At 53.9% G+C, this 23,682-nt stretch overlaps 7 protein-coding genes across 7 annotated transcripts in view; 5 read left to right on the top strand and 2 right to left on the bottom strand.

Moving 5' to 3' along the window:
• Nucleotides 1-1,388: 1,388 nt before the first annotated feature.
• N656DRAFT_701791 (uncharacterized protein) lies at nucleotides 1,389-7,510 on the top strand (the record flags this gene model as incomplete). The annotated part of the gene is made up of 3 exons (XM_064810975.1): nucleotides 1,389-6,017; nucleotides 6,069-7,250; nucleotides 7,394-7,510. The coding sequence occupies 3 exons, from the start codon at nucleotides 1,389-1,391 to the stop codon at nucleotides 7,508-7,510; spliced, it is 5,928 nt and encodes a 1,975-aa protein (XP_064673958.1).
• A 3,736-nt stretch (nucleotides 7,511-11,246) lies between these two features.
• N656DRAFT_242571 (uncharacterized protein) lies at nucleotides 11,247-12,214 on the bottom strand. Its single transcript, XM_064808989.1, has 2 exons — nucleotides 12,056-12,214; nucleotides 11,247-11,984 (listed from the first exon to the last, which is right to left on the bottom strand). The coding sequence occupies exons 1-2, from the start codon at nucleotides 12,096-12,098 to the stop codon at nucleotides 11,353-11,355; spliced, it is 675 nt and encodes a 224-aa protein (XP_064673957.1). The 5' UTR covers nucleotides 12,099-12,214; the 3' UTR covers nucleotides 11,247-11,352.
• Nucleotides 12,215-12,646: 432 nt separating this feature from the next.
• N656DRAFT_242521 (uncharacterized protein) lies at nucleotides 12,647-13,245 on the bottom strand. The gene is made up of 3 exons (XM_064808988.1): nucleotides 13,194-13,245; nucleotides 12,844-13,128; nucleotides 12,647-12,787 (listed from the first exon to the last, which is right to left on the bottom strand). The coding sequence occupies exons 2-3, from the start codon at nucleotides 13,040-13,042 to the stop codon at nucleotides 12,714-12,716; spliced, it is 273 nt and encodes a 90-aa protein (XP_064673956.1). The 5' UTR covers nucleotides 13,043-13,128; nucleotides 13,194-13,245; the 3' UTR covers nucleotides 12,647-12,713.
• N656DRAFT_242518 (uncharacterized protein) lies at nucleotides 12,828-13,651 on the top strand. Its single transcript, XM_064808987.1, has one exon. It carries the CDS (start codon nucleotides 13,075-13,077, stop codon nucleotides 13,606-13,608), a length of 534 nt encoding a protein of 177 aa, XP_064673955.1. The 5' UTR covers nucleotides 12,828-13,074; the 3' UTR covers nucleotides 13,609-13,651.
• A 3,468-nt stretch (nucleotides 13,652-17,119) lies between these two features.
• On the top strand, nucleotides 17,120-19,537 carry N656DRAFT_774633 (uncharacterized protein). Its single transcript, XM_064814305.1, has 7 exons — nucleotides 17,120-17,247; nucleotides 17,326-17,864; nucleotides 18,015-18,069; nucleotides 18,139-18,218; nucleotides 18,292-18,560; nucleotides 18,677-18,989; nucleotides 19,061-19,537. The coding sequence occupies exons 2-7, from the start codon at nucleotides 17,551-17,553 to the stop codon at nucleotides 19,302-19,304; spliced, it is 1,275 nt and encodes a 424-aa protein (XP_064673954.1). The 5' UTR covers nucleotides 17,120-17,247; nucleotides 17,326-17,550; the 3' UTR covers nucleotides 19,305-19,537.
• Nucleotides 19,538-21,609: 2,072 nt separating this feature from the next.
• On the top strand, nucleotides 21,610-22,173 carry N656DRAFT_794701 (uncharacterized protein; the record flags this gene model as incomplete). The annotated part of the gene is made up of 2 exons (XM_064817323.1): nucleotides 21,610-21,812; nucleotides 21,891-22,173. The coding sequence occupies 2 exons, from the start codon at nucleotides 21,610-21,612 to the stop codon at nucleotides 22,171-22,173; spliced, it is 486 nt and encodes a 161-aa protein (XP_064673953.1).
• Nucleotides 22,174-22,514: 341 nt separating this feature from the next.
• N656DRAFT_242271 (uncharacterized protein) overlaps nucleotides 22,515-23,682 on the top strand; it is a 1,845-nt gene continuing 677 nt past the window's right edge. The window contains exons 1-2 of the mRNA XM_064808986.1: nucleotides 22,515-22,632; nucleotides 22,731-23,597. Of these exons, the coding sequence (XP_064673952.1) occupies nucleotides 22,753-23,597 (845 nt within the window). The 5' untranslated portion in view covers nucleotides 22,515-22,632; nucleotides 22,731-22,752. The remainder of the gene's footprint in view (nucleotides 22,633-22,730; nucleotides 23,598-23,682) is intronic.

The raw sequence follows: 23,682 nt of genomic DNA, 5'->3' as shown, positions 1-23,682 counted from the left end.
ATCTAGCGCTGCGTCATTGGGCAGCCACACAGCATCGTCGGCTTTTTTCACCTCATTTCATCATTTTCATGCTTCGCGGAAGTGTTGGTCCACCGGTCCAGTATCAGCGATTTGCTGTCGAGCTTCCTCTTCAAGCACACCTAAGGTAGGTACCTAGGCGAACGGAGTGGGGCATGAACATTGCACTGCTGCACCGGTCGGGACCTAAGGATGGTGCTTCATTTGCGCAGTTTGGATGAACTGGGGAGTTATGTAGGTAGATGGGATGAGTTACTGTAGGACTCAAAGGTAGCTTCGTAATTTCGTACAAAAGACAACTCGAAAGGAACTGGAAGTTGCCGCCATGGGCTTTCTATGATTACGACCTACTGTGGTAAGTGTTATGTAATCAAGGTACTGTAACCTTAACGAACCGAGTTCCAATCGATTGACCAAGCTTTTCGTTCTCCATGAAGCAACGCGGAAAGGGGGAAGGGAAGAAGAAACTTGAAGAGAAAGTGCAGTTCGAGCTTTGAGTTTGGTCAGAGCATCAGAAACACCTTAGACAGCTTCAGGAGAGACTTGGGAACCCAGACTCGCTCCATTCTATCAACCCCTCTAGCTTCCCGTCGCCCAGATACTGGACCCCGGCAAAACATTCATGCTGCAATGTGTCAATGGCCCTGGCACGTCATATTAATATGAGGATCTCGGAGCCTTGGACCTTGCGATAATTACACATACGAAGGTAGCCAACTCAGGTTATAATTGTGGACTGGAATTCGAATTGCATCAGGGCCCTCGGACAAACGAAAAAGAAAGAATTTTGAAAAGGACGTCCTGCTTGACGAGAAAACTTGAACCACGTCACGGAAGGCTGCTGCAGGCAGAAACGCACTAGTGTTCACCAAGAAGCGGTGTCCTTACCAAGCGGCTATCTGCGCTAACTAAGGTAACTTTGGCAGTGTTTGCCTTATCTACATCCGTACAGGTTCTAAATAGTGTAACTTTCATTTCAAGTGCAGTAACACAAACTTACAATACCAACGGTCAATTTAGGCAAGGCTTGTGGTTGGTTTCCTGGCAGTGGTTGGAGTGGATTGCGGGCTGCAGCGAGTCTCCAGTCGCTGAGCCAGCTGGTTAGCGGATCGAGGCGTTTCCTCGCCAGGGCTGCCCCGGGTGCTGCCAGGTTGTTTTGGACAGCCAATCCTCGTGCACGCCAGCACAGCAACGCCGACAGGTCCCGACATGCCGCCTCGATTGCGGTAACCCCAACCCCAGGCCTGCCCACATGCAATCTCGATGATCTCTGGAACCTGGAAACCGGCAAATCCTGTTCGCTCCCTGACGAGGCCTGCGCAGAAACGGCCAGCGTTACTCTAATTAACTAGAGTGATGGGACGGACACCATGGACCATGGTAGTCTCGGAGACGAGGCCGTTTCACGCCCCAGCCCGCTCTTCGACCAGCGCCCAGCGCGAGATCAATCCCCCCATTCACGCCATTCACACCGTTCACACCATTCAACCCATTCGGCACACTCAAGGCACCCGTATCTCGACGGCTACGACGGCCTGAACTCGCTTGTCGCCCAGACAATCTCTCCCGATTCCCATGCCGCCGACAACTCGCACGCTCATGCCGCCAATTCGCGCTTCAGCCACTCGACGACGACAAGTGCTCCCGACGACTCTGTAGAACCCGACGATTTTTACCGCAGCTACTACCGGGACGTCCAGACCACCGGGAATGCCACCTCGCCGCCACTGAAGGACCCCATGGCTTCGGCCGTCTCAAGTCCCCGCCAGCCGCCCTCGCTACGGTCGAACGGCAGCGGCACCACACCGAAGCACTCGTCGATCCCGACTCATCGCAATGCCCTCCGGTCTAGCCAACGTTCCACCTCGAGCCCCATTGACAACCGGCCTGTGACTTCTGGGAGCGCGGCAGGAAACGGCTACAATGGAGGCGGCACTGTTCCCACGAGTGTGAAGGACCTCAAGAAGAAGTTTGACCAGCCGGCGTCACGATCCCCCACGAGCGCCCGAAAGGCGTCCTCAAAACCAGCTCGAGACACCACTTCGAGCAACCTAGCAAATGGCCGACCGTCTGGTAGCGGAGCCAGTGCGAGACAAGACGCGGAAAGGACGGTCGGGACACGAGGAGCTCATAGACCGAAAGTGGTGACAGATAATCCGTCTGCCAGTTCGCAGTCGTTCGCTAGTAGAGTAGCGAGGCCTCGCAACGGCGCTTCAACCAATCTAACGGCATCCCGCTCGACAACCCAGCGCTCTTCAGGCGCCGCGTCCGGGACAAGGAGCTCACAGGGAAGCCAGTCACGCCAAAACGGTCTTCTTTTTGGCGAGATACTCCCAGACGAAAACGACTCGGTCACCGCTGGCTTTGGAATCGACGACGTGCGGCCACGGAGGGCCTCTGAGTCCAGCACCCACAGTCCCGCAGCATCGCAGATGGGCACCCCGTCAGACCTGGACCTTGAACCGACATCCCCCACCGAGTGGTATCGCGCCGCGAACTCAGGCGGGCAATCCGGTCATGATCAGCATGCCTCCAAAATCCCAACAACCCACACTCGAACCCACAGCGACATTGCCGGTTCGAAATTGACCGTGAGCCGTGCAGATTGTGGTGCAACGAGGCACGACACTGATTCCCCAATGTCTCCCGCATCACCGGCATCGCCAACGTCGCGCCTTCCAGTGATGGTTAAAAGGAGGAGCGACACATCGGGCCACACCAGCCCGGTCTCGACCCGCTCCAGCTCGCCTTCCACTTTCAAGCGCACCACTGCCAGTGGGAGATCACGTCAGCAGCTCTTGTCTGCCTCACGGGCCAAGACGCCCACCGGCCACCCCGCAACCCAGCCCAAGAATTCGACCCTAAACCCCAGCTCATCCCGCAAGGCTCCTCCATCAAATATTTCCACCCCTCAGAGTCATGGTCGAGTTAATGCGTACGTGTCGGTACCCGCACCAAAACTCTCACCAAGCCTCCGCAGCTCTCGGCCCCGGCAATCTGTTGCAACTGCTACAACGGCTTCGTCGAGAAAGCGAGTTACCGAAGGTGGCGCCTCACCCACAAAGCAGTCACAACGGCTTGGCAGCAAGGCAGACGAGGCGACTCCGCGGAGGCGAAAGCTATCTGTTGGACCGATTGACTTCGCGCAGCGACGAGAAACCATCAAGCTTGCTTATAGCAAGTCGATCCGAGAGAGTCAGGCCAGGGAAGCAAGGCAGGCAGCTGCCGAGAAGCGGAAAAGAGAGCTAGCTGCAGTGGCCAGGGCCAAGGCAGAGGCTGAAGCCGTCGCGGTGGCAGCAGTTGCCAGTGCCACAGCAGCATCAGCTGCTGCACGGCCCAGGACCAGTGACGGTAGCCGGCCTTTGGGGAAGATTGCTGAGAAAGTAGAAGCCGTGGTAGAGGGACAGCCAAAGGCCACCACAGAACTGCCGACTCTCGAACCAACAACCGACCAGCCTCCTCGTCCTCCTCCCGAAGCTCTCAAACTGGAAATACCAGGTAGCTTCCCGAATGTCGGAACCCCTCAGCTGGATCAAGCCGAAAACCCACTCTCGGCGGTCTCCAACGCCACTACGACCACAGAGTTCGACCCTGAGCAGCAAACTGAGCCCCCGAGGCCAGAGACAGGCACGGCGGCCATCGACAATGCGCTGGGAGTTATGGCACCGAGCTTGGTCCCGGCGCCTGCCGAACCAGAAACCCATGCGCCACAGATCGCCGAGCAGGTCCATGCTCCGGCACTGCAAGAAAGGGCCACGTATCGTTCACCATTCGATGACGACGGCGAGGAAGATGACAGCGTGTCCATCAAGATTTCACTTGATACATCTGCCCAACCCCAGATGTCACCCCAAGTAACACCAACCCGCACTGACTTCAATCACGAAGTCTCCCCTGCTCCTCCTCCGGCCGAAGACGATGAGTATGTGGCGCGGCCGTACACCTTCTCCTCTGCCAACTACGAAACAACAGTCACCATCTTAGGCCCCGAGAACGACTTTAGGCCGTTACACAATGACCTGCCTGGTACAACCGTACCATCAAGCACGCTACCTCACGATGAACTTCCCGTCAATGCCACCTCCCAGATTATTGCCGCTGAACTACCGCGCTCAAATGACGCTCATTTGGAGGACCGTGAGGCTGGGATCGAACAGCTTGGCCGGATTGAGGATTTTTATGTGGGATCGCGTCTGCATGAGAACATTGCGGCTTTGCGTAACTCGACCTTGACCTCCTCCGATCCTGGCATACCTCTTGATGAAGAGCCGTCTCCGGCAGACTACCACAAGATACCGGACACGTCGCACAGTTTATCAGTACCTTCATTACTGGCTCCGGCGAACCGCTTGAGCCAACACTCTGCATGGACCGACTTCTCTTTCGGCAGTGACGATCGTGATGCGGGTCTCCCAAGTGTCGCATTCCGGCCTCGTGAACCGGACAGCCACGATCGGGCGTCTTTCCGAATGGCAGCCTCAACGGGCGACCTTAGCACCTGCGATTCGAGCGTGGGAGAGCCCATCCAAAGCCCTGACATATCGCCGCTGGACAGGTCCGGCGCCCCGTCCCCGCCTATGCTGCCCACTTCGCCCAGTGGCCAGCAGAATCTCTCCCACCTCGAGAGCATCGAACACTCCGCGGCAAGCTGCGACTCGCAACTAGAGGGGATAGCGACGGCACCGGAACGTGCCCCTCCCGACCCGCCGTCTTCCATCAGCGTCTACGAGAGGGAGAGCACACTATACTTGGAGGAAAGCCGCCCTAGCAGCTACCTATACGACAACGACGACGAGGAGCAGCCGGTTGGAACCGGAGACCCGCAACGAGGTTCGCAACACGGCCTTGATTCTTTGGAGCCCTCCAGTGTTTCCCTGGGAGACACACTAGTAGAGAAACAGGTCCCCCTCACTAAAGCGGAGCAAGAAGAGCAGAAGAGGCTCAGGCAGCGGCAACTCGTCATCAGGGAACTCATTGACACCGAGGATGCCTTTGTCAGAGATATGAGCGTCGTGGAAGAAATCTACAAGGGAACTGCCGAGGCCTGTCCGAATCTGGATGCCAAGACAATCAAGGTGATCTTCAGGAACACGGATGAGATCATTGCCTTCCACGCCGCTCTCCTCATTGAGCTCAAAGAGGGCGCATCGGCGGTATATACTCCCAAGGGAAGAAGGTCGCCGCTTCTCGCCTCGGACTCCAAGGACTCCGACTCGGCAACCCTCAACTCGGTCATGTCTTCAAGTAGGCCTGACCGCGACGACGAGAAGGACCGTTTCACCTCGTTGGGCCCGGTGTTCTCCAAGAATATTGAGCAGCTTAAAGCCGTGCACGAAGCGTATTTGCGATCCAGCGACAACTCGTCGAAACGCCTGCTCCAGATCCAGGAGGACGAGGCTGTCATGGTCTGGCTCAACGAGTGCAACGCGGTGGCGAAAGAGCTGACATCCGCCTGGAACCTCGATTCGCTCCTTATCAAGCCGATGCAGCGCATAACCAAGTACCCCGACATCATCACTCATCTTCTCAAATACACTCCCGAGAACCATCCTGACCGAGAAGCGCTCATCCAAGCGAGGACGGCGGTCATGGATGCGATTGACGAGATCAACAGGACTAAAAAGAACTTTGAGCTCGTTGGTCAGATTGTCAACAACAGGAAGCGCAAGGAATCAGATGTCAGAGCGGGGCTTGCGAGAGCATTCGGCAAGCGCGTCGACAAGTTGCAAATCTCGGGTAAGACGGCCGAAGATGAAGAGTATCAGAGGCTCCAACAGCAATTTGGGGATGATTATCTGCGTCTCCAGGTTGTCTTGCGCGACGTTGAATACTACACCAGGAATGTGGCGACTTATGTACACGAATTCCTTCAATATCTGTCCTCGATGGAGCTTGTCATGCGCCTGCAGCCATCTCGAGACTATGCTCACCTGGAGAGCAAGTGGGTCCAGTTCAACGTCTCGATGCGAGATGTTGAGAAGATCGCATTAGAGAAACATGTGAGCCAATCCAACCCTTTGTCCGCTGTGTATTTACTAACAAAGTCACAGCTTTCTGATGTTCGCAAACACGTCATCGAGCCGTTTGAGCAGGTCATTAGGTGCTACGGCAACCCGTCCCTAGCTATGAAGAAGAGGGCTAAGCGGCGGCTGGATTACGAGAAGTTTCTGCAACTAAAGGCCAACGGCAAGAAAGTGGACAAGCAGCTCGCGGAGCTGGTCGAGCAATACGAGGCGCTTAACGACACCCTGAAGAAGGAGCTGCCGAAGCTCTCTGCCATGACTGCCCAGATCGGCAACATTTGTCTCGGAAAGTTCATCAGCATCCAGGCCTCTTGGTTTTTGATGTGGAAAGAGAAGGTCAAAGCGCCGCTCCATGACGTGGTTCACGTCCCCGAACTGTCTGAGATTGTGTCTACATTCCAGCGCGAGTTCTCCTTGCAGGATGAGCGGGCAAAAGCCTTGGGCATCCTCAACCCTACGCTCAGGAGCAGGGCGTCCCAGTCAACCAACGATGACTCCTCATCTATCAGATCGAGGACCAAGTCCCGCCCGAGCGATCTCTTAACGTCTCGCGGAAGAGGCTTGTCCATCAATAGCGATCACGCTCCAACCCTTCCCACTCCGGACTTTGCGAAGCGCAACAGCGGCCAATTCAGCCTCTCCCCTGCCAGCAGCGCCCTTCCCAGCCCAGGGCATTATTACCGCGACTACTACTCGGGTATTAACAGCGGCCCGCGGGGCGGCTCTGGTTCGCCCGTCACTCCGGATCCCAACAACCATCAAGGTAGCGCCACCGGGCTCCGCTCAGCCACGGTGCGCCCCAGCACGGGCCGCAGCTTTGACTCGGCTAGCCTCCCACGACAGAGTTCCGATTCGACTGCCACGCCGTCCACCCCTGGGATGAGCATGGGCATTGGCATGATGGGGGGTAGCCGCCGCGACTCCAACTCGACATTCAACTCGAGCTATCCTGCGCCTGTTTCTGGAGGCCCCGAGCAAACTAGACGCCTGTCGGGCCTTTTCCACTCTGCCCTGCCCCTCCCCGATGGGCCGGAGGAGAACCACGCGGAGGATTCCGTGGCTTCGTCCCGTGGTTCATTCGCGCAGGGCAATGTGGGAAATGGTGGCGGGTATAATGTCCTCTGGCTGGCGGCCAGTTTGTTCGAGTTCAATATTGAAACTACAAAACATGAGGCCGGGTATCCTTACCTGACTTATCAGGCCGGGGAGGTACGTTTATTTCTTTCTTCCCTTGCTTTCTACCCTCCTTTTGATCTTGGTTTCTGGCTATGCGGATTTTGAGGTGCGATGGAACAGAGCCGAATGGGGAATAAACTAGACGATGCTGACAATTGCGGTTTTCCAAAACACAGATCTTTGATGTTATCGCCGAGAAGGGCGAGCTGTGGCTGGCAAAGAACCAGGATGACCCGCGTGGCGTTGTCGGCTGGATCTGGTCCAAACACTTTGCCAAGCTGGCGGACTCATGATGGCGCGCTGCGGTCGCGGTTGGGATCATGATGCATGCATGATATTTGATGAATACGGCACCTTTGCTTTACTTACTTAGCGGCCATGTCTAGTCGCCTGGACGGCGGTGCTACTACCTAGGGGATCAGCCTACAGGTTCTGATTTCCCCTCTTCTCTCTAAATTTTTCTTGTTCTATTTAGGTCACTGAGTTGAGAAGAGGTCTTGTTGTCACAACCTCTTAGTGGCGGGGCCTACTTTTTGCAGGCTTGGTCTGGACTTGGTTGGGGTCTCTAGCAAGCATGGCGTTTCAAGAGTTAAGAGTTGGTTTGTCTATTTATGTTGGGGCTGGCTTGGTAATGGGTCGGCCAAAGACAGGTTTTCAAATGTCTCGGAGGGTTTTGGAGGTCAGAAACAGGGGGGTACTGAATGGATGGATGGATTGATGGTTTGATCAGACGGAACTGGACTCTTCCCTGGCGCTTTAAGACTACGTACGCCTCCTTATTTTCTTTCAACCTATGTGGTGTCTCTTGACAGACAGACATGATGGCCATGGTATGGGGGCTTCGGGTTACAGAAAAGTACCTTAACTTGCTTACCCTACTACTTAGTACTACTACTAGCTTCGTGACTAGTTAGCAGGGAGGGAGGCTACTTTTTACTTTTTACTTTTGTCTTTCGCTTGCCAGTTGATACCGCGAGTGATTCCCGGCGGCCGGCTTTACTTTCCCTCGCCCCCCGCGATCTTCTTCACCTTGGATGCTTGGTTCTTGATTGTATGTACTACTTACTTACCTTACATGTCTACACCTGACTTTTACTTTCTTATTCTTTGCTTGCGAGAAAGGTCAGGTTTTGTTGCCCAAAGAGGAGGAACTCACTGAGAAGAGAAGATGGGTGGGAAAGTGAGGGTTTGGTGGGGGGGGAAGGGATAAACGGCGGCGATGCAACCTTTGGAATGGAATGGGACGCCCCTGAGACGAAGGAATGAACGAACGAGTGTGTTTTGGTTGAATGGGAGTCTTTATCACTTCTTTTTGTTAAGCAATGGTTGGCAAGCAGACAGGTTTGGGGAATACATACCTTTTGATGGGGTTGATAAACTTGATGTTGGGATTTATTGGTTTGACGGGACTGGTTGAGTTTTGGGTTGGAAGCTATGGGACATGGCAAGAGGCAAGACAGGATAAGACGAGAAGGCTTCCTCATACTCATTATTTGCTTATGTCTGTAGAACGTCCGTTTTTGGCGGTTTTGATGGGGTTTTGTTGGTTCAAGCAATGATAACATCTAGTCAGATGTGGACTTTGAAGCAGGCTCAGCAGTGGCTTATGCTCTAATTTGCAGTGGCTGTATCCCGTATGCAACCACCTACCAAACGCTAGCCATGATCTTTGCTTACATACTTGATTGCTGTAGTGATTTTATTTGGTTGCTTGGCCGACTGCTTTGGGAAACATTGCATTTCGGATACCGCTGATGCCGGTTTCTGAAAACATGCCCCTCTTGTCACCTACCTACCGGGTGTGGTGCTAAGTTGATTGGTAAGCACACCAGCGCTGAGGATTGCGAAAATGAAGAGGAAGGGAAAAAGAAAATTGAAGTTGAATTCGTGAAGGTTTGACGTCACGCCCCGGCCGGCTGGCATTCCGGAGCCGGGCCGGGCCGGGCACCGCCACCCCCCCGGGGTCCAGTCTGAGCAACGGGGTCCGAGCACGACTCTCGGCATTGGTAATCGTGTCCAACCTTTTCTCTCCTTTTCTCTCCAGGGAGCTCGCGGGGCGCTTTTTCGGCAATTGCAGGGGGTGCAATTCATTGAAGTCGTCGGATGGGGGAGAGGGGAGGACTCGTTGTAGCTACCGAAAGCGGTAGCAGTAAGTAGTCGGTAGCTCAGACGGAGTTTCAGAGCCGTCGATCATCAATGGTTCCCGGATGGTTTGCTGAGTATAAAAACTACACTGCACAGGCAAACGTGGCAAAGAAACTGAATGATGTGTAGGGTACGATCTGCTGAGTCCTCGCGAGCACGTTGATGAGTTCGAGATGGCAGATCATAAGCATGTAGTGTAGGTTATGTGTGTGATCGCGTCCCATCATCCCATCCTCTCCCGGTACTCGGGATTGCTCCCGCGCAATCGGCATTCGAGTTTCCTTCCGACACTTTTTCCTTTCGTAGATGACCTTGTCTGATCGACCCCTTGCTCTGACTGGTATCCATGTCCCCTTGTCCAAAAGCCATACGTCCAGATGCACAGGGGTCGGCGTGCACGAACACCATTCCATGATCCATGCTGCGGCTGCAGTCTCCTCAAACCCCCTAGTCATCATGACAGTGTACTGGGTGATCGAGATCTCGTCGATTGTCTTGTGCCCAATCGCCAATTTTTGGCGGCATTGATCGCCGATACCGCGCGTTCTTCTAGAAGTCTTCTGATTCTGTCATTATTTCACTTTTTGCGTCTTGGACCGTGCTCAAACCTATTACAGTGTTAGTCTCCTGCCAGATCATGTAGATCCGTGAGCATGAGAGATCAGGCCCGCGTTTGAAGATGCGAGTAAGTTCAGAGCTTACAGGGCTGTGACAACTGACCCGGCCGACTAGCAACGTCAAGCTCGACGCCCCGTTCACATTGGGACGGTTATGTCACATGCTCCTCCAGATGTTTCCCATGGGGCGTGTCACCTGGACCTAGGCCACGCATCTAGAGGTTTTTGAGAACATGGAGCGCATCAACCACGGGTAGAGTTATCTGGACACGGGCCGCCGGGTGGGCCGATTAACGCTAGCCCAACTGACTGTTGGGACAACACGACCCGGTTTGGTAGCTGGCCACAACCAGAGTAGACTGCAACTTCTGGCCCCGCCACCAGGGAGATCGAGAGACTGGTTCGATTCTGTCCAGGGCTCCCGGTATCCAAATGGCTCGGTGACCTCGTCCCTACCGAGGAGAAAGAGGAGCGGGGAGTGCCCAGAAAGATAGCCCAGCGAGCGAATGAGGTAGAACAATGCAATATACTCCTCACCATCTGTTATGGACCGAAATCTCGCCGGCATGGTGGCGCTTAAGCTGTATGGGCAGTCTGTCGTAACTGCATGCACCTTGGATTCCCCCTTTAGCAGAAGTGACTTCCAAACCGTGCTTGCTCGACCGTCTCGCAACGGAATGTACGACAGCCACCGTCTATCTCCTTGCCCAGGCCACAGCACAACGTTCTAAAGAGGCCCAGGCTCCTGCGTTTCCATTCCTGCCCAGCTCGATTCGATCCAGTTCCAGTATGCATCCGACGGTAGCCCCTAGCAATCATCATCTGGAGCAGGGCTTGGGATTTCTTGCCCTGCGTACCCATTCCATCCATCAGGATGAAGGTGGATGGCATCAAAGATCCCGCTTTGCGTTTGATTCGATGGAGGGGTTGTCGGCCCAACTAGACCCATGGGGGAAGCTGGTATGGCTCTCCGCGCGATTTGGCAATCCTTCTGCCTGTCGGTCAACTGATCCCCCCTGTCCATATCGCTCACGAAGAGAATAGAATCGCTACCGCACGCTATGGGGAAGCCAGGGTACATAGGTCGAAGTCCGCCTATAGGATAAGGGAAGGCCACGCACTGTACTGTAAGGCCTCCCTTACTGGAAACTCCGGACTGCATTCTTGCTGTTTCTTACCCCCCTCCTCAGCAACCGTCATGGCCCCACGATGCCAGACTAGTCGCTTTGCACGGCCGATCTGCGGTTGCGCTTTGAGCCGAGGCAGCTATTGGGCAATGCTGTTCACCACTGATGGCAAGACCCATGGGCATCGCCATCATGGTACCGAATCCGGCCCCATCCATGCTGGCCAAGTCCTCGGCGATGTCTCCATCATGGTGAGGGCACTCGGTCTCGACTGGCAATGGCAAGACCGGCAATACGACGGCAAGCGTGTACTGCGTGGTAAGAGCCGGGCCACACAGCGAGCAAGGATTTGGCAGCCATAATACTGAGTGGAGGGGGGGCATAACAGCAAAGCCGGGCTCGTGACTCGCGAGGATTCCCAGGTGGGAGAGGTCTAGTTTCTTGTCTTTCCTGCTGCTTAGGGTTTCCGGACATCCGCACTGAGAGCGGCTGGCCCAACAGCTGACACCCCACGCTGTGGCTATAGGCCGATCCTGACGCGATGCAGCTACCCTCGGCGGCCAGTACCGGCCCGTGGTGGACCATGTTGGTGACTGGGCAACTGGCCACAGGAGACCAGAGATTGGATAGCGGGAAGAGCAGCGAAAGGGCGGGGACGAGCCACCGCCCTATCGAAGACCCATAGCGGAAACGGATGAGCGGATAAACAACCACAGAGATCCCGTTGTACCAGCGTTCGGAAGAAGGACGGCACACTTTCAAGAACAAACACAAGTGACTCTTGAGCAGCCCAAGTGTCTCGGAGACGGCCCCTTCCGCTTCCACAATTGCAGCTTTCGCCGAAACGAGGCGAAGAGCTGGTGGATAGAGCTCACAAGGTTGTCTGCAAACAAAATCCGGGTTAGCTGTCCGCGCTCTGGTGAGACAGTACAGTGTGGAGGGACGGAATCTTCCCGTATTTCAAATTCATGCCAAGAGGGAGGCAATCTCATATGCGGGCTGGACGACTGCAGACGGGAAGCAGTATTACCTGAGAGCCGGCGGGCGCACCAGAGCCGCTCCTTCTCAACCCAGACCCGGATCCTATCAATGCTGCGGGCCTGTCGACTAGATGCCGTTTGCGTATTGTCCAACGCCCGGTGCAAGCGTAAACCCTGACAACCCGGTCATGGTCCCTGATGGTGTTCCGATCGGCGACGGTATAGCGGGAATATCAGACGAGCTCTTAAGACCACATGTCAGTGCGAAAGATGGGCGCAACCCGGTTGCTCAGAGAGAGCGCTCTGCTGTCGTGGCCTTTCAGCATCGCATGAATGCGCATGGAAGAAGAGCGCCCGGACTGTCTGGAATGTGCACGGATATGGAACGTCTGGAAGCCTTCCTCAAGCGTAGTCTGCCAAGACAGGCGTTCTGTGAAGGCGTCATCAGTACAACCGTGCGTACAAAAATCAGAGATCTGTTGTCGTTGCAGTAAATTGGCTGGACTTTTGGCCTTGTTGAGTCGATAGGTGGAGGCTGAAAACGCCGGGAGAGGCCAATCCCGTCTGCACCACGACGCCAAGAAGCGAGTGTCTCTCGACACATTCGTGCGCCAAAGCAACGATCTGTCAGTCAAGACTCAGCGCTGTCAGGTCGCGTGGCGAGATGAGGGAGGGAGTCCGCGCTGACGATGAAGCAGATTCTGGGATTGATGAGATGCTGAATTCATGATTTGGGCCCAATACCAAAGAGCCCGACCTGCCAAAACCGTCACTAAGAGCTGTGGCTTGAGCCCGTTGAGATGATTGACAGCTCTGCCAGGTACCGCCTTCCTTGCCCAGAGACAGGGCGGTGACAAGCAAGCTTTTGATCGAGGTGATTTTCTCCCATGATCCCGGCTTGCATTCCCGCCGAAATGTGCCCTGCCACATGCGGAGATGCTTGGGGTTGCGTGCATGACATGGAGCGCGCCTCCCGTTTGAGCATTTTATGGAGTCTGGAACTCTGGATGGCCTTTACCGGGACAATACGTTGAGACGTTGCCTGCACATTATTATTCCTTGTTTAGTAGTCAAATGGGATCAAGAAGCGGTCAGGTACGCACGTACATCTATAAGTGTGGCTTCGAAGGAACATTATCCGTATAGACGTTGTACATACGGATATGGGACAACAAACGGCCGACATCACGACCCGGAAAAGACGGGAAAAGTGCACCTCGGGTTCGCACAGACTGTGAGACACAATTCCCGGGCCCAGGGCACGCACGCTGCCAGTTTGGCGATCCGAGAAATTCAGATGTGCAATTCCCATTTTGGGCCTTTTTCACTTTTTGATTTTCGCTCTTTCGGGCGTCCTGTAACTCGTTTGGGGGATCGCCACCCACAATCGTCCATTCTTGGCACGGGAAGGCACCACCATCGGCCGAGACGTTCTGCCACCCGCGAGTGTCTGTGCGCTAGCATTTCCATGGCACTTTCCCAATCAACGATCCTTGTCCTTTCCCTCTACCTCCGTATGTAATCAATATCAGATGAACTTTGGCGGGCAGGTGACGCCACCTCAGGTACCTTACATAGATTTATAACTGATGATATTACTACACCTTCTTACAGAGTATGAATACTACCACATATGGTAGTACCCAAGTTCCATACGAGGAGTTAGCGTAAAAGTACTTGGCTAGGCACAGTGTAATTATGACACTGTGCGCGGTTGGCTTTACTCCAAACTGAATCCAATGCAGCGTGGTGTAAATTACAGTAACGTAGTTGGCATATAACGGACTGTGTATTGTACTGTGATACCGTACGCTACGTTACCCAGCACTTGCAAAGACCGTAATGAATAGCGTTTGAAGCCAGCGGCCAGGCACGGTCCATATTCACTTGCCGAATGACCGGCTCGGAGCCTAGTTGAACTTGTACTCTTATGTATTACGGTTTCCGAGTCTTTGAGGTCAGGAAATCACGGTAAGCTGTGGCTTAAGGACAAAACTAGTGTAATGGAAGAGATGGGCACCGAGTTTCTGTTTGAGAACGAGAGTTTGATAACTAAGGTATGCCAAGGACCTTGAAGCATCATATACCTACTTCCCCGCCATCTGTCGCCAGAAATAACCTGCAAAAACATGTCCATACTACATGCGGTCGCAACAGGCAACAGGACAGATAGGTATGCGCTCTTATTACGGACTCGGGACCTGTTCAGAGTCTATGCTGATTGGGTACTTGCGGCTGATATCAACATCCTTATAGCGTTGAGTAGCAGGGATCTTGCCGCAGGAAACGAGTCCTCGAGCTACTCCAATCAATTGATCTGCTTGGCGAGACCAGTGCAACCTACCTAGGCTCTAGCAGTGCCGGCCTTGCGACAAAGAGGTTGTGCGGCAAACTGAGAGGGCTGCCGGTGTTGTCGAATAGGAACGTGTCCAGCCCGCCGTGAAGAAGCACGCCACTGCCGTGCATGCCGCTCAAGCGCACACCGACGTTCTTACCGCATTACATACACAGTACATACCTATGGTATGCAGTACTCGGATTGTTGGAGCAAATGCGGCTTTCTACGGGGAGACGGGAGGCCTGGCTCAGATGAGAAGCTGTGGCGACCACCACTGCAGGCTGACAATCGCCCCAAAACGAGGTATGTAGCGAAGGGTTATAATAATCCAGCTAACGTTACCTATAATAGGAGCTCGCCTCTGCTGTGTCGTGTGGGCCGACCTAAGAACCTGGAATCGCCGCGGGAGCTTGATTGCAATATATAAGCAGGCGCAGTCTATGACTGGTGTCCGCTGGGGTGGGTGCGTCCACTTGCTCGTCGAGCCGCATATACCGTGCCGAGGAACCAATGAGACTGAGAATTGGGTGTCATGCTGCCGCGCCGGTGAAATGACAGAGCCCAGGTTGTCATCAGGGAGTTGCATGGGCTGCATCGCCGATGGGGCTACCTATGTATGTAGGTAGTGTGTCATGCAGGGTATGTTAGTACTGAATGGTAGGTGTGAGCTCCCGCTCTAACGGAAGCAAAATGGGATCATGGCTACACAGCACAATACATACCTGCGAATACTATGTAGGTAATGTGGCTCAAGGTGGCTTACCGGCCGCGGGGTTACCAACGGCCGCTCGACTGCATAGCTTCAAGGTTGTGTTGGAGGTTGGGACGTTGGCGCTAGAAGCATTGGAGACATTCCGGTCTCGCGCAGTGTCTCGGACGGGAAGCGAGGATGGTGGAAGACAATGGACGGGTGAAGCCGTTAACAACTTCCAGGTTGGATTGCAGATCAGTACGTATCTCAGTTTGCTATCTGGTATGTGAAGGAGGGTAGTGGAAGTTGTGCAACCTGCAGTCATTGATTTCTTACCTCCTACCTTAGCTACCTGCCTGCAGCAGCAGGTGTTCAAGGTTGACTTTCCTGGTCGGCACGGGCGCGGCGGGCATTCCGGGCTGGCACTTTTGAGACCCCGGTAAGGTTAGGTCTTTCTTCGGGATACCCTTGTCCGCTTCCGCGTCCAACGCACCGCATGGAGACCACCTAGCCTCGCCAACTTGTGCGCTCTGTTTTGCAAGCTTTCGGCGTCGTCCATTTTGTCTGGTTGAATTCTGCTCAAGTTACTAAGGTAGGTTAGGTACAGTACAGTACATTGGTATAGTTCTCGCAGGACAAAGCGGCACACCTAAAACCGGGTTCAGGCCAACGTCCCCAACGGCATTCACCGCTCAAATGCTTCAAGGCGAAGCAGTATAGACTGAGACCACGTAGGTTTGTAGTGTAGTGTATGCATGTATGTACTGTATGTACATACATACAATACATGGCACCTATGTAAGTCGCCCAGGTTCGTGCAGAGACACATCGTCATGGCCGGGAGTGTCCGTGCCAGCCCCGAGTTGTCTGTTCCCGGTCCTGCTCCTTTGACTTCTTTTATGGCCGACCGGGGAAGGGTGTGTTTTAGTAGGGCTGACGGTTGTAAACCAGACTCGTCATCCTCGCGGAATCATGCAAGCTCCGAGTCGCTTGCTTGATCTCAGGAGCTTTCCCGCTGATCAGGACACTGTGGTCATCGACGCCCAGGCCCAAACTGTTGTTAAAGTCTCTTTTGGCTTTTCTGTGCTTGATGAATGGAGCTGTGGCTGCGGCTGAGATGTCTAAAGCTACGTACGAAGTACGGAGTACGGAGGTAGACCCGCCCTGAATCTCTTACAGTACTGTACCATAACGATGCTCCTACCACATTACACTATTATGTTAGGTAATTACCGTACTAATTAGTAGTATGTGACGTTACAGGCCAGGCGACACTGTGGTGGGATTGCAAGACTGCTCTGACCGGAAAACACCTGTTCAAAGCGGGTCCTGTATTTTTGATAGTAGGGTGCCTCGTGAGCGCGCAACATCTGCCATTGAGCCCAAAACTCTCCTCTAGATATTGGCCTGCGTATGGCATGCGCGTACCTAGAAACCACATATATATAGGTAATCTGACCTGTAGAATCTAAATCTCTAGTCGGATTGATGGCGTATGCACTATGCATAGAGATATCGATGACTCGTTTTTGTTATAGCTTTTCATGATATTTCAAACATTTTTCGCGAAATTTCAATCTTCTTGGCACTTCTTGGCAAAACTAGCATGAAAGCGCCCAGTTTTCAAGTCATCGATATCTCTATGTGTATTGTGCGTGCTATCAATTTGACTAGAGATTTAGATTCTATAGGTTAGATTACCTATATATACGTAGTTTCTAGGTACGTGCATGCTATATGTAGGCTAATATCTAGAGGAGAGTTTTGGGCTCAATTGTAGTTGAGTCGACTTGCTGCGCGCTCGCGGGGCACCCTACTATCAAAAGTTGGACCCACTTTGACCTGGTGTTTTCCGGTCAGAGTGGCACAGTGTGTGCGACGGAGATTTGCTCTGCTATGACATTTGCACTGTATGTACAGTACGTCCACGACGTTAGTGAAATGCATGTGTAAAACGCAGGAAGCTTTCCTGCCCAAGTCCTCGGACACATCGACAATCAATCATAAGCGCTTCTCCACACCACGGCCTTCATCTCTAAACCAATGCGCCGGGCGATTCTACAACGGCGCAACAACACCAGTAGCAGAGACGGTTTCACTTCTGGAGGGTGAGCTCCATGACAGCGGAGAAGGTATAAAGCGCAGTAGTGCCCCTCGTTCAAGTGCCAAGTCTGGGGTCCTCAGCTCATTCATCTCTGGCCCAACACCAGCCGCCCCTCCTTGACCGCGACTGATCGCGTCGGCCCTTTGTCGCTTCCTGGAAAGCTCCCATAGCCTGTCTGCATTGTCCAGTCCCGTTCGGTGATTGCCGTCTCAACGGCCCCATTCTTAATCGCCACCGCAGGTCGTCGATATCCAACGACAGGACCGAAATCCAACGATTTGTCTTTGATCCGCAAACGGCGCCGTCCCAAGGGACTCGACGTCTAATAAACATGCATCAACCACCGTATCCCCCCGGTCAGACACAACCCCTTCCTCCCGACATGCACCAGCACCCTCACCAGCCGCCGTATCCCGCCCATCAGATGCAGCAGCTTCCCTCGATGCCGCCTCCGGGCCCATCCTACCCAGATAGCGTTCCGATGGCCGGTCCCGGAGCGCTGCAACAGGGGCAGCCCGCCGATAGCAGCCAGCCAGCCGCATCCCAGTCGCAAGAACGAGCGCCGCTCACCCCGGAGCAGCTACGCCAACAGGAAATCAACCTCAAGCCTTACTCATCAGAGGACGGCCAAGGGCGCATATACTCGTAAGTTATTTTTCCCCGACTTTCGCCATCACTCGAGGCTTCATTGTCGCCGATGCTGTCCCGCCCGCTTCGGCTGGCTCTGCCGAGGCTAGTTCTTGGTCGCGTGCTCCCCCGATCTTCGTAACAAAGGCTAATCCCAACCCCCGGTAGACTTGACGTTGTGCAACAGCCACAACGTGCGCGGATGTGCGGGTTTGGCGACAAGGTACGCTATTTCTTCTTAGAGCTGGCTCACTCGGGTTTCCAGTCGGCACAGGGGCTTACTTCCAGACAGGACCGTCGGCCCATCACACCTCCACCCTGTGTCAGACTAATAGTGAGGGATGCAAAGACCGGGAAGGAGATTGACTGCAAGTGAGTTCTCCCTGGCGGACTGCTCGCCCTGCTTGAGGCTCTGGACTGACCAGGCGCTTATGACATGGAAAAGTGAAATCGAACACACCATGTATGTGCTCAATGTCGATTTATGGTCCGAGGACGCCCTAAAGGAAGTCAATCTGGTCCGGCATACGACTGCAACGCCTTCTATATCATCGACATCGCCAGCATCCTACGCCCAGATTGAGCAGGCAACCCCCGCGTATTCCCATATCCTACCCTCCAGCCGTGACGTCGGCTACGCATCTCAGCAGGTCGGCTATCCTCCTCCAGGCCAAGCAATTAGCCCCTACGGCATGCAGCAGCCATACGCGCCAGGTAAGGCTCTCCCCACCCCCCAAATCATCATTTGTTACACTACTCTCTGGAACGCCACGAGTGTGCCGACCCTCGCGAAATAATACTAGTGCCTTGGCTGACCAACGAACAACAAGCGGGTTTTGTATCGCCTAATGGAACCAGCTATCAACCGCCTAACCAGTACTATCCCCAAGAACTTCGGCCGGAATTGCAAGGCCTCACCCAGCTCGTCCCTCAGCCCTACGGACATCCGCGTATATACGACCATCAGTTCAGCACCGTGGCTCAACGTATGTCCATCAGTGGCAGCCAACCGCAGGGCATGTTCACCCGAAACCTCATTGGGAGCCTGGCCGCGAGCGCTTTCCGTCTTACCGATACCCAGGATAAGATTGGCATCTGGTTCATTCTCCAGGATCTCAGTGTCCGCACTGAGGGCTGCTTTAGGTAAGTCCTTGAAAGCTCAGATCCGCACTCCTTTCAAGCATGGATGAAGACTAATCTTCCTGATAAATCAGACTACGTTTTTCTTTTGTGAATGTTGCTCCCAACCAGCCGAACAGCCCCGTCAACGTGGGCAAGGCTCCCGTCCTAGCCTCAGTGTTTAGCGACGTCTTCCAGGTCTATTCGGCAAAGAAGTTCCCGGGCGTTTGCGAGAGCACCGCGCTCAGCAAATGCTTCGCCAGCCAGGGCATCAAGATACCCATCCGTAAGGAGGGCCAAAACAAGAACTCTAACCAAGATGATGACGACTACGACTAGAATTCGTCGTCTTTCTGATTATTTCTAAAGCTGCCGCTCAGCTCTTCCGATTCACTGCGGCTGAGGAAGTACTGCGGCAGCCCTTAACACCAGGGAATGAATGAAAGGAAGATGGATGCATTTATGTCGCGCGTTGTGGGTTTCATAGACGAGCAGCGGCCTCCATGGGCAGGATTCATCGTCACCTTCCATCCGTTGCCTCGCCCTACTCCCCCCCCCCCTGGATGGGGCCGTATAGACTGGAAGACGGAAGCGGGTGGAATCACGGAGCATTTGAGAGGATGGGCGGTTGGGGTCGGGGAAGGCTTTTTGTCGTCAAGAGTTTGTTTGTCTTCAATTTTCCAAGAAACGGTGTGCTAGTTTTAAAACGACCATGATTTTGGGATAGCGTGTACCAATGCGGAGGTGTGGGAGAGCGGCTGGGCCAACAGCTTCTTCGATTCGAGGGCAGCGATATCCCATTTCCCACGTTGCGAGTCAGTTTTAAACCACTTCCGATGCCAGAGTAGACAGAGGGAATGGTAGATTGGATAGATGGGGTATGTATGTACATACACAGCCTTGTCATTTTCTGTATCAGAGTCGAGCGTGTTGTCTTATGTCTCGAGGTTTACTCTCACTTGCTGGGTACGACAACTGAAGTGTGTTGCGACTTCTCTGCAAGGTGTGTATTGCAAATTGGCCCCATTGTCGATTATCTAACGTCTGCTCATGATAAAATAACCTACACGTTCTCGCGGTGATGATCCGTCTTGCCTATTAGTAGTGTAGAAGGTCAATATTTCCCCGTAAGCCATGGAAAGCCATTGGCACATTCGCCAGGGATTCTTCTTCCTTTACCCCTTTTGGGGTTTTGGTGGCTGATGACGTGCAGCGGGTTATCCCCGGGGTGGCATTCCCCCTCCAGTTCGCGCATGTCGCTCATCCGACGAAGTAACTGTGCCCGACAGCGCAAATCCAACACCACATCCAGTCTCGTCGTCACATGGGGTAGCCTCCGTATCCGTGATAGTTGCATTGGACGAAACATTATCCTTATTTCGTATGTACAGTACATACAATACACTATAACATCACAAGTCCATGTCAGCTGTATATATCCTAATTTCCCTAAACCCTATGTCTAGGTACCTAAGAGCTTGAACTAGACATGTGCAAAGGGTCTCAGGTAAGGTAGGTAGTTTGCGTACTATGAACCATCTGGCAGCGATAGGGGTGAATTCATAGTACCTACCTATGGGGCTAAGTTAGGATCCAGTTATAGTGTGGTAACTTGGTGTCTTCATTCTACATACCTAGGACATTCAGCTAAAGATTGGATGGACCAGATGGCTTTCTAGCGCCGGAATATTATGCGATAGGGCTAACCTGGAACCACCTAAAATGTGGGACACGCCAAAGTGCTGGAAACTTCGCATGATCACGGTTGGGCCCCGTGACTTTTGCGGCGCAGCCGGTTGGACGGATCACGGATCACGAACTCGGTACGGAGTTGCGTTCGTATTGTATGGATGTACTTAACGTAAGAACGTACAGTACAGTACACTACTTTGGTAGCAAATTATTACAGAATACAATGCACTTCGTAACGATGCTGACCCCACTCTCATTAAGGGGGTGATTACCGTAACGTACAGAAAGGTTCTTCGTAAGTTACAGCGCAAACAGGGGAAGCGTAGGATTTCGCAATCAGCACGACAAATGCCAAGCTGAATGACACCATCTGGCAAACTGGCAACAACGCAAGTGTACCCAACGAGACGACTTTCTGTTCCCTGATTGCGCATAGGGAAGCGGCACTATTTATCCAGTCATTGACGCCTACAGCCATGCTGGGCAAACCAGGCTGCGCCCGGGCTCTTCGCCATGGTTGAGGGGCAATGAGGGGCATGAAAATTCCCAGGATGCCCAGCTGATCTCAAGCGCCCAGGCCAAGAACGGGTCCCCAGAACTAGCAGATCTTTGTTTGATGTTCTTACTGCAAATACGCAGGGAGAAGGCTGTTAAAGAAAAAAATTCGTCCTTCTTGTGATCAATTTTCACTGGCCCTTCCCACTGTCAATGCTGCTTGGTTTTGGCTCAGCATACGACTAATTTAGGAATTCAAGGCGGGACAGCAAGCACCTTGTTGCCCGGATTCCAAGACAAACACTCTCAGGGTTCTGGATATAACCCAGCTTGCGCCTTGGGTTGTTGTTGCTCCCCTCACTCATCGATCATCAACCTGCATACCATCAGTCAACAATAATCACAATCACTTGAACAGAAAAAGGCTCTCTCGTCTCTGATCGCGACCTCAGCCACTATGTCCTCGAACCTACTGTCTTCCGGGCGCGGCGGGGCCGGCAACATCGTTGATAGCTCAAAGACGTCGCAGATTCAGCCCAAAGATCTGCAGACGCCGACTCTCAAGACGAATGCCATGGTAACCACAGGCCGCGGCGGGACAGGCAACATGGCGGCGAATCTGGATGCGGAGGAGAAGCGCAGGCGCCAAGACGTCGAGCCGTGAGTTGTGACACCAAAAAAAAAATCCTACCCACCACTTCGGAACCATCCGCCGAGGCTAACCAGGGGACGCTGCAGCGTTGTTCGCCGTGAGAGCCACGGCGCAGCTCACTTTGGCCGTGGAGGCACGGGAAACGTCGCCAAGTCTGGGTCTGGCGGCGAAGATGAAAAGAATGCTCTTGCACGGGTTCGCAGTGCGGCGGAAAAGGAGCGCCAGGAGAAGGGGAAGGGAAAGGAGAAGGAGGATTCTGAGGCGGTCGTGGACGACGACAGGCCGGCGGCGGCTGATTCGCGCAAGTCGGAAGAGCCGAGCCCGAGCTGGGCCGAGAAGGGCAGGAACCTGCTCTTTGGGAAGAAATAGCCCAGATTGGCTGGTATACAGGGGGAGGTTCTGGCGGTCTTCTGATTTTATTCCTTTCTCTTGTGGTTCTTGTCGTCGCAGCTTTTCACATACCCCGGTGTTGGCGTTGAAAATGAGGTTGGGTCTAGGGCTCGTCATACATGGAGGGTCTGGTCGGATTATCAGAGTATTGAGGTCGACGAGCTTCTGGCAATCTGTCATAGGCCGACAACAAGGCCAATCGTACTCAGTTGCCGTTATAGGGGTCTACCTATGGTTTGCGAATCAATCGAACCCCTCACGGACATCCGCACCCCGTAATGAGGGTCGTCCGAACCGTCCTCCATCTTAGCCGTGCCGAACAGATACATCAATGACACCATCCCGAGTCTCTGGATCCCGAGAAGTCGCCTCCACCCTCCACAACCTCCACGGTACCGCCCCTTCTCCCATCCCATCCACCACTTTCCACTGTTCCAGGTATGCAACCCGCAGCCCCACCTTCAACTCCAACCCCAACTCCTACATCAATTCATAACAGGTTCATATATGATATGACTGACTACCCTTGAAACTAGCCACCTCAAGGACCCTTAAACAATGAACCACCCACAAGCATCGGGAATAGACATAACAGACCTCCCCATCATCCCTCCAGCAGGAGGAGACTCTGACCTGCTCATCACCCGCCTGCAAGCGCACCTGCCCTATTCCCTGCCATTGCTCCGCCGCCTGCAATGTGCTCGCAACCTCCCCGGCGGCTGCACGCCGCACGCCCACGTGCTGTGTGCGTCGTATGCACAAGAACAAGGCGAGGCGGGAAATGGGGAAAGAAGTGTCGTTGTTGTTGTTGTTGACCAGCAGCAGGCCAAGTCCAAGGACTGTGAGGAGTTTGCCGCGGCGTACGTCGACCTCTCGTGCGCGCCCGAGACGCAGTGCTGGATATACTCTACCCTTGAGGACGGGGTTACTACTACTACAACTGGCGGGAAGGGTGGTGGCGACGGGGTTGGGGAGGGGGACGAGAGGGAGGAGGACGGGATCGGTTTGGTCTTGGCTCTGTTGAGGCGGGTGAGGGCTGTTGCGCTTGCTGGCAGCTGTCAGGAGGGCGGTGGTGAGGGTATGAGTGCGGATTGGAAGGGGAAGGAGAAGGAGGCGGTCGTGCTGGTCGGCTCGCTGCACGAAGCCATCCGTCAGAGACTCCTGGCGAGCGGGGTGCGCATGGCCAAGCCGGCGAACGGGCCTGCCGACCAGGACTGGGAGCTTTGTGACAAATGGCTGTTTAGGATTGAGGATTTTCCCTTGCCCTTGCATTTGCCCGGTAGTGAGGAGGATAGGGGTTGGGGGTCGCAGATACCGCTGCCGGAGGGTATGCGGTGGGATAGGGTGCAGAGGCAGGATCTGGGCTTGGTGCTCGACCGAACTGATATCAAGAGGAGGAAGGAGTAAGTGTTATGCTTTTGTTTCCACCTCCCTCTTCTTCTTCTTCTTCTTCTTCTTCTTCTTCTTCTTCTTCTTCTTCTTCTTCTT

This window comes from Canariomyces notabilis (genome assembly GCF_033297395.1).
Source record: "Canariomyces notabilis strain CBS 508.74 unplaced genomic scaffold N656scaffold_2, whole genome shotgun sequence".
Taxonomy (NCBI): domain Eukaryota; kingdom Fungi; phylum Ascomycota; class Sordariomycetes; order Sordariales; family Chaetomiaceae; genus Canariomyces; species Canariomyces notabilis.
The sequence above is the reverse complement of the archived record's forward strand: the minus strand, read 5'-3'. Positions and strand labels throughout refer to the sequence as shown.